The 9,875-nt window shown below is 43.4% G+C and overlaps 1 protein-coding gene across 1 annotated transcript; it reads left to right on the plus strand.

The window, feature by feature from the left end:
• The first annotated feature begins 1,617 nt into the window (after positions 1–1,617).
• TMEM254 (transmembrane protein 254) lies at positions 1,618–8,385 on the plus strand. The gene is made up of 4 exons (XM_026711046.2): positions 1,618–2,007; positions 3,196–3,299; positions 5,616–5,675; positions 7,902–8,385. The coding sequence occupies exons 1-4, from the start codon at positions 1,897–1,899 to the stop codon at positions 8,017–8,019; spliced, it is 393 nt and encodes a 130-aa protein (XP_026566831.1). The 5' UTR covers positions 1,618–1,896; the 3' UTR covers positions 8,020–8,385.
• Positions 8,386–9,875: the final 1,490 nt, after the last annotated feature.

Here is a 9,875-nt window from a genome sequence, read left to right on the forward strand (position 1 = left end):
AAAATTGTTGAGAATCCCTGTATCTTGTCCTTTTCACCGTTGAATACCCTACTTCCATATTTTTCTTTCAATTTTTAATACATTTCATCTTTCCAAGGTTAAAAATGAAACACAATGGGGGGGAAAAACACTTTTTTTTTTTTGGTTCCTATAGAACAAAGCTATTCATGTTTGCACTTTTAAAAAAATCTGTCCCAACGCAAAATGTTTTTTATGGAAATGCTCCCCCAGGTGTTCCTTTCTGGAATCCCCCCCTCAACTTGCTGCTTTCAATCAGGAGAAATTGAAAATGTTCTGAAATTGCAACTTTAAAGCAATACACACATCTCAGGGCCAAGGACATTTTTTTCAGCTCCAAATTTGCAAAACTGCAACCTCCAAAATGAGAAGTGAATATGTGCCAAGATTAATTCTCCAGAGCAACAAATAAAAATTAATGATTTTATTGGAACAGGAAGTAAACAGACAGACAGAAAATAAATATAGTATATGGTAACAGGTAAAGGTGATTATATTATTAGTAGAAGAGGACTTTGTTTTTTTTAAAAAAACCATAAAGGTGGCATAATTAAAAACTAAAAAAAGTCACTTTGATTCCTCACCCCAGAACAAAAAGTATGTTTATTAAGCCATGTTTGGTCCAGTGGTTAAGGAGGCCCTGAGTTCAAATCCCAGCTTCATCATGAAAGCCAACTGGGGGTGGATTTGAACCAGTCACTTGCTCTCTCTCTTTCTCTCTCTCTGCCCAACCCCCCTCATAGGATTGGGGTCCCCCCTTTTCCCCCCCCTCAAATATTTTTATTTTTATTTTTCAATATGAACATTCATATTTTGTGGGCATTGCATTGACAGGGTCAAATCCTTTTTAAGCAACAGTAACATGAATAATACAAATAAGTATATGTAATTCTAATCTTCCAACTTCCACAACTTCAACAAAGCTAATGTCTTTCCATAATCCATTTCTCCTTTTCCCATTAGTTCATTTAAGCATAAATAACATTTCTTTGCGCCTTGTATTTATAATCCCTAAACACTATTATTTAATATTTTTAAGAATTATTCATGTTTCCACCATAATGTCAATATTCCAATTGCCTAGGGTTAATAATAACGCTAAATATTACCAGAGAAAAAGCTACGTAGGATTAGGTTAACAACTTTTAGTGCCTTTTTGGCTATGTAGTTACAGTGGGCTCTAGCACTTAGGTCATTAGAGATGAGTACTCCAAGATCCTTGGCAGGGTTTGGATCATCAACAAAGTCTTGACTATTCAGCCTGTATTTTATTTTCTAATATTTTTTTTGCCAATATGTAAGACAGAGCATTTGTTTGTTGAGATTTGAAGTTGCCATTTGATTGACCATTCTGATACACAGTCGAGGTCCTTGGGAAGTTGGTTGCCTCGCCAGGGAGCCTTAAGCACCCGAGTGGTTTTGTATGTATGTATGTATGTATGTATGTATGTATGTATGTATTTATTTATTTATTTGATTTGATTTGTCAATTGTTTACAAGATAATAAGTATAAGTGTATACATAGTTATGAATACATGAAATGGGTACATATAAGATAAATAAAAGAAACTTCTCCCATTTCATAGAAAAATAAAAAGAGGGACGCTTCCTCCCCCCCAAAGCCCTCTCCGGAGAGAAAAGGCGCAGCAACCCGCGCCGCGCTCAGCATCCTCCGGACTGCCGCCAAAGAAGCCGCAATCGCCCCCCGCAGAACCAGCCCGCCGGCGCGCCCGCCACCCGTCCTCGCCCGACCCGGCTCTGCCATTCCGCGGAGGCCAAGGCGGAGCTCGGAGCGGCTCCTCCTCGGGGCCGGCCTGGCAAAGGCTCTTCTTCTTCCGTGACTCGGGCAGCCGTGAGCAGAGCCAACCCGGAGGAGAATGGCATCCCGCTCGGCGTCCGCCGCTCGGTCTCAAAACCCGGCCACCTACTTCCGAAGGAGCCGGCCGTTTTTCGTGGCGGTGATCGCGGGCGCGATGCTCTACTACGGGGTAAGGAGGGGAAACAGAGAGAGAGAGAGGGAGAGGGAGAAAAGAGAGAGACAGAAAGAGAGAAAAGAGAGACACAGAGAGGGAGAAAAGAGAGACACAGAGAGGGAGAGATAGAAAGAGAAAAGAGAGAAGAACAAAGAGAGAGAGAGAGACAGAAAGAGAAGGGGGGAGGGAGAGAGGGAGAGAGAGAAAAAGAAGGAAGAGAGAGGCAGACAGAGACAGAAAGCGAAAAGAGAGAAGACAAAAGAGTCAGAGAGAGAGGGAGAGATAGAAAGAGAAAAGAGAGAAGAGCAAAAAGAGAGAGAGACAGAAAGAGAAGGGGGAGGGAGAGAGGGAGAAAAAGGAAAAAAGAAAGAAAGAGACAGACAGAGACAGAAAGAGAAAAGAGAGAAGACAGAAAAGAGACCGAGAGAGAGGGGGAGAGATAGAAAGAGAAAAGAGAGAAGACAGAAAAGAGACCGAGAGAGAGGGGGAGAGACAGAAAGAGAAAAGAGAGAAGAGCAAAAAGAGAGAGAGAGAATGAGAAGGGGGAGGGAGAGAGAGAGAAAAAAGAGGAAAAGAGAAAGAAGAGAGAGAGAGAGAGACAGAAAGAGACAGAAAGAGAAGGGGGGAAGAAGAGAGAGAGGGGAGTGAGGGAGGGAGAGGGAGATAGAAGCCAGGGTGGAAGCCAGGGAGACAGGTGAGCCAGGTGCAACATCCTTTGAGAAGGGTGCCCCAAACCCTTTGCCCTCCTGTCCCCACCTGCTACTTCTGGGTGGGGGCGGGGAGACAGGGATTTCCTCCCCCAAACAACAAAACCCCAAGCTAAAAATACATTCACCATAAAACATCAGCTACAACATTTAGTGATAGTTATAGGCTACCAAATAAGCAATTACATAAATCATACTAGGTTACGAAGTAAACCATTTAAATCGTGAAGATACAAGCGACAAGTGTGCACATTTTACAGGTGCACATTTTATAACCCATGTCTTCCCCCCCCCCACCCATTTTTGGGGGTTGGTTTATGTTACAGGTTACGGAAAAACATAATAACAGCAGAACCTCATTGTCTTAGCACTCTGTAAAATTTGGTTGTGAAGGTGAGAAGGGGATTGAAAAGGCAACCGGTGTGAAAGTTGGAACGCTTCGTTGAGAAGCTTGAGTGATGCTTATAAAATGGGCCTTCTTCTTTTCCCTTTTCAGTGTGCTGTCTTGGCACCTTTAATAATCCCCTATGACAGTCTTGGTCCATTAGGAAGATTCACAAGATATCTGCAGGAGAACCACAGAACTGTTTTCCGTGGAGGGTAAGTTGACTTCAACACTTGGGGACCCACTTCCCTTGCAGGGGCTATTTAGCTCTTAGCAACAGCAATAGCCCTTAGACTTATATACCGCTTCACAAGTGCTTTCCAGCCCTCTCTAAGCGGTTTTGAGAGACAGCCTCTTGCCTGCGACAATCTGGGTCCTCATCTTACCCACCTCAGAAGGATGGAAGGCTGAGTCAACCTTTAAGAGGAAGGAAGGAAGGAAGGAAGGAAGGAAGGAAGGAAAGAAGGAAGATAGCAATAGCCCTTAGACTTATATACCACTTTATAGTGCTTTCCAGCCCTCTCTAAGCGGTTTTACAGAATCAGCCTCTTGCTCCCAACAATCTGGGTCCTCATTTTACCCACCTTGGAAGGATGGAAGGCTGAGTCAATAACAATAACGATAGCCCTTAGACTTATATCCTGCTTCATAGTGTATTACAGCCCTCTCTAAGCGGTTTACAAAAATAATAATTTTCCCAACAATCTGGGTTCTTATTTTACTGACCGCAGAAGGATGGAAGGCTGATTCAATAGCCATATAGCCCTTAGACTTATATACTGCTTCACAGTGCCTAACAGTCCTCTCTAAGCAGTTTGCCAACCTCAGAAGGATGGAAGCCTGAGTCAACCTCAAGTCAGTCAGGATCGAACTTCAGGCTGTGGGCAGAGTTTGCCTGCAATACTGCATTTTAGCCACTGCACCACCATGGCTCATAACCAAGCCAGATGTTTATGTGGACATGTGGGAAAGTTGGTTTCCAGATGGTTGGGAAACGGACAGACATTACAAAAGTAATATGCATCTTCAGACAGCTTCTCTTGCTGCGGAAAACAATGTTTTTAGGAGGATGGTATAGGACAGACAGAGCCCGAAGGCAGAGTCAAGAGAGTTATCAGCCTGGAATCATTACATTTCCACAAATAATGATCTGTGTCCAGTCCTCTTGAATTCTGTTCAGTCTTATCGAATACCAATTTAACACTGATCTTAGTTGACCAGATTCTTGTCTATAGATATGAGCAAGAGATCAACTTAACTGGAATTTAACACATGCTTGACAGGCAGCAATGCAATGAAATGGGAAAACCGGTTACCTTTGCCAAGAGAAGGCTGGGCTCTGATCCATTTGAGGTGGTGTTTCCCAACTTCCAGAGGTGTTTGTTGCAACTCTCAGAATTCTTAGCAGTGCCTTGACTTCTGGGTTTTGAAACCTAGTTTTGTAAAGTCTAGGATTATGGGGAATGATGGAAATCCAAGATTTTTCCCCACCAGAATGACGTTTCGAGGTCAAGCCATCCCAACACAGGACATAGAAATATATTTCTATGACCAAACATCCTGTTTTGGAAGTCATGAGAAACAAAACTCAGAATGGTTTTCTGAGTTCCATCAAATGTGGACAGATCCCAGAGAGGTTTTACAGGACAACCTGGGACACATATTTCTCCTTCTCTTCCTTTTTCCATCTACTCCCCTTCAGGCCTTCTTTCTTCTCAGCCCTTTCCTTCCTTTCCTTAACTGATGCCCCCGGTTGGCTACACTTTTTCAATGACCTGAGGCCAAATAACAAGGCAAATTCCAAAGTCAAATGAGATCAGAAGACAAAAGAAATCTAGAACCTGGGCAAATGCAGACTCATTCAACCTCCCAGAGAAGCAAGACCAGTTTCTGGTCATCGTAGGAGTTAGAGACATTCAAAGTTGAGGAATCAAACTTAGAAAAGCTTCCATCTTAAGAATGCTTCTGTGGAAGACTTCTGGGGAAGATGGGGGAAAAATATACTTGCCAAGTGAGTGTAGATTTAGAATCTGGGGTAACCCATCACCCAACAGTGGTTGACTCCATCAAAGGGGTTATTCTATGTGGTGGAGAATGCAATGAAAAGATAACCTAGGGTAGAACTCAACTCCCAGTATGTTTTGGCTTTAAGAATTGGTTTTAAAAAAACAAATATTGCTTCCAGAGCAGCTGGGAACTTCTCACAGACATATTTCACTACACAACTATAACAACTAGCAGGGCAATAATTTGAATTTGGAGGAGAAAGATTAAGAGGGATGAACACGCATACACTTTTCATACTGTCTTAAAACGAGACTATCCGTCCCTGATGCTGGACAAATCCAGGAAAAGTTGTTTTTCAAAGTGTTGTTGGAAAACCCTCTGGTACCCTTTTTTTAAAAAAAATAAAAATTACTGTATAACCCTATGGGTGATTGAGACACAATGGAGAGTTTCACCTTTTTCCTTTTCTGAACTGACAACTAATTTATTCTTGGCAACCCTGATGCTGTTTTTCTTAATTACAGATATGCGGTGGCTTGGTTAATTCATGTCGGAGAAGCGTGTTTAAGTATCTGGTTATGCAAGTAAGTTCTTCTAACTTCTTCAGGAGTTGAAGGCGACACACTTTGAGTTGGGTTGGTACGGTAGTTTTCTACTTCTAGAAATACTCTTTGTGAACAGAATAGAATATAAAACAGAACAGAATAGGATGCAGAATAGAGAATAGAGTCGAGCCAAGTCGAATAAAATGGAAATAGAATAGAAATAATGGAATGGAATATGGAATAAGAATAGAATAGAATATGGAATAAGGATAGAATTGAATTGAATTGAATTGAATAGAATGCAAAATGGAATGGAATGGAATGGAATGGAATGGAATGGAATAGAATAGAATAGAATAGAATAGAATAGAATAGAATAGAATATTCTTTATTGATCAGGCGTGATTGGACGCATAAGGAATTTGTCTCCAGTACAGAAGTTCTCAGTGTAGGAAGGAAGAAGTGATAAATCATGATCATAATCATAAAATTCAGTCATAAATCTATAAGACATAATGCTCAGTGGTAATCATAGAATACTAAATAAACATAAATCATGAGATAACAAACAACAAAGTTGTCATAAGAAGCTAAGGAATTAGACAAGAGGAAAGATGAAAAGATAAGAAGGATAATGGCTAATACAGCCTTACTAGGTGGTTTGACGTCCCAGGGTGTAAGACCGTGTTGTAGGAATTCATTGTTTAGCAAGGGGGGAAAAAACTGTCCTTGTGTCTAGTTGTTCTGGTGTGCAGGGCTCTATAATGTCGTTTTGAGGGAAGGAATTGAAATAGTTTATGTCTGGGATGTGAGGGGTCTGTAGATATTTTCACAGCCCTCTTTTTGACTCGTGCAGGATGCAGGTCCTCAATGGAAGGCAGGCTGGCTGCAGTTGTGTTTTGTGCAGTCCTAACTATCCGTTGGAGTCTGGGTCTGTCCAGTTTGGTGTCTAAGATAGGGACAACTGCCTCCCACATCTAAAAGGTTGCAGGAAGGACTCCCACATTAATTGTGGAATAGACGTGTGGGAAATATTCAGAAATAATACGATTTTCCACTCCAGTACACATCAGTCCTCGACTTACGACCCCAATTGAGTCCAAAATTTCTGTGGCTAAGCGAGACCGTTGTTAAGTGAGGCTTGTCCCCTTTCCACAAACTTTATGCCGTGGTTGCTGAGGGAATCACTGCGGTGGCTCAGTTAGTAACACCGTTGTTAAGTGAATCTGGCTTCCCCTTTGGCTTGGCTTGGCAGACAGAAGGGCAAAAGGCGACCACGTGACCCTGGGACACTGCAACCATCATAAATGTGAGTCAGCGGCCTGGGATATGAGTTTTAATCAGGTGGTGCAACAGTTTTCGTAAACGTAAAGAATGGCCCCAGGTCAGTGCTGTTGAAACTGCTGTAAGTGGACAACGACTTGTACTTTCATTGCAAGCTTGGATCTGTAAACAAAATATGGTTACTTAAAGACTTAAATTGCTCAGTGTTACATGGAGATTGTGTGGAGATGAAACCACAGGTAGCTGATCTCAGTTGACCTGCCTAACAAGTTCCCTTGGAGGAGACCTCTTACTCAATAGAAGGTGGAGTGTGCCAAATACGGCAGATACCTTTGTGGGATTTCACAACCCTCTTTTGGCACGTTATATTCATCTTGCACTTCATTTCTTTCCCATCCTTTATCTGAGCCCGCAGAAGCAATTACTGGCCCAACTCAGGATGTTCTCGTTGCACAAAAACACATTCATATCTCAGTTGATTTTTCTGCAGGTTGCATGCTTACCAATAATTAATGCAAAGGAATTTAATCTGAAAACATAAGCAGGGTAAGAAGTTGGGTTATACAAGAAGGAGCAGAAGAAGCCGATGACTGTTGGGGGTCCTTGGTGATTTTCTTGCAGACGTTTCATTAACCAAACCTAGGTAACATCATCAGGTCCTTAGTTCTGAGTTTGGTGGTTTTCTTGCAGACGTTCCATCACCAGACTAGGTAACACCATCCGTGCAATTTTCAGTGCAGAATAAGAAGAATAAGGAAAAGAACTGAAGGTCCTCCAGATTTATATGCAGATCCAAAAGAGGTTTTTGTAACTGGGAATTAGGTCCCACGCTGTGAAGAATCAGGAAGGAGGTTAGCGTAGCTTGTTTTTCTGATCGCGGAAATACGTGCCCAAGATCACACGTCTTTATTTAAGCTTGAGCTATTTTCCCAACTCAATAACTACCACTGTCATGCGCCTCTCTTTTTTTTTTCCTCACAGTAAGAAAGGCATCACGGACAGCAAGACGCAGCTTTTGTGGTTCATTCAAACGCTGCTCTTTGGCTTCGCTTCGCTTTATTTCTTGGTAGTTTACAAGCCACCCAAGAAAACCCAGTGAAGAATTGGAAGCGGAAAAGGAAACCGAAATGGGGTGATATATTGCCCTAAACACCGAAGGATCTCTCGGTATTTTGGCATTTCACCGAAAACACCTTTCAACTGTTGCCTGGAAAGACAAAATAAATAAATAAACTTTGGTTTGGGGGCACCCTGGTGATAAACAGACTAGCTGCTAAAGGGGAAATCACATTTTAAATGGGGAATCAAAAGTCCTCACCTTCTTACAGAAGACCTGCTGTTGAAAGGTGGAAGTATCCTGCCTTTTCTATTCTTGTCTTTAATAATAAAAAGAGACCTCGGTATTAGGGTGAGAGCTGTTACACTGTTAATTTGGGGAAATAAAATCCTGTTTTCAATACAGGTAGTTCTTGGCTTACAACAGTTTGCTTAGTGACAGTTTGACGCTAGAACGGCACAGAAAAAAGTGACTTATGACCAGTGGTGGGATTCATTTTTTTTTTTACTACTGGTTCTGTGGGCGTGGTTTGGTGGTGTGGCTTGGTGGGCGTGGCAGGGGAAGGATACTGCAAAATCTACATTTCCTCCCCACCCCACTGCCTGCTTTCCAGCTCTGTTCTCCTGTGCAGGGCAACCAAAGGAGACCCAGCGGATCAGCTAGGACTCGATGGGAGGCAGAGAAGAGATGGGGTTGGCGGGGCCAGTCAGAGGTGGGATTGGACGGCTCTCCGAACTACTCAAAATTTCCACTACCGGTTCTCCAGAATTGCTGAATCCCACCTCTGCTTACGACCATTTTTCACACTTAATGACCATTGCAGGATCTCCATGGTCAGGGGATTTACATTCAGATGCCTGACAACAGACTCATATTTACGACGGATACAGTGTCCCTACCTTTTTTTGTGACCTTCCAACAAGTGACATCAATGGGGGGAAACCAGATTCGTGTTAATGACTGTGTTTATTTAATTTAATTACTAATTTAACGAGGACCCAAATTGTTTGGGGGCCAGAGGCTGACTCTGTCAAACTGCTTAGAGAGGGCTGTGAAGCACTATAAAGCGGTATATAAGTCTCAAGCAGGAAGCATCCTCACTCCCCTTCGGAATGGCAGCATTCCGAATAGTTCATCGGAATGCTGGATATGTAAACCGACTCAAGGAACATACTATCATACGTGGTGGACATGCCCAGTAGCAAAAAAAAAATGTTGGATAAGGATAAGAAGGTGGATAGAGGAAATGATCAAACAACAAAGAGTGAAAACCAGAGATATTCTTACTAAGCATACCGTGTTTCTCCAAGAATACGGCCTCCACCAATAGGAAGGCCCAGCATGTTTTATTGGCATAAAATCAAATTAAGCCCCTCCCCCCCAAATCAAGACCTATATTAAACATGCAAAATGGGGTGGGGGGCTTGCCGTTAGGAAGTACTTTTGTTGCATACCTGGATATGGTGCTGCCTGCATTGGTGGGGCACTTCGTATCGGGAGACCTTCCGCCACCATTGTTTTCCCTTCTCCCTTGCTGCCACTACAACAAAGCCTCCCCTGCCCGAGAGGGCAGCCCAACCCCACGTGGGGAGGCGAATCTCCCGGGGCCGCAGCGCAGGATCGGCCCACCTTGGGAGAAGCACCCAGCCACCATCCCTGCCTGGCGCCATGCAGAGCGCGAAGAGCTTCTCCTGGGGCACCCAGCACAGCTGACAGGCGGGCCCTCCTTCCCGGCAGCTTAGCTCTCGCCAACGCAGTGAGTGCCTCCCTGCTGGGCCCTTCGCTCATCCCACCAGGACTGTACCAGAGCCATGCGGGCTGGGCAGAGCTGGGAAAGCGAGCCATGGGTGCGTGCCCACTGCCAAGTGAAAGAGCTGGGCCGACCCAAGCTTGGCTTA

Source organism: Pseudonaja textilis, chromosome 4 (assembly GCF_049901715.1).
Source record: "Pseudonaja textilis isolate UNSWEBS1 chromosome 4, rPseTex1.2, whole genome shotgun sequence".
NCBI classification, from domain to species: domain Eukaryota; kingdom Metazoa; phylum Chordata; class Lepidosauria; order Squamata; family Elapidae; genus Pseudonaja; species Pseudonaja textilis.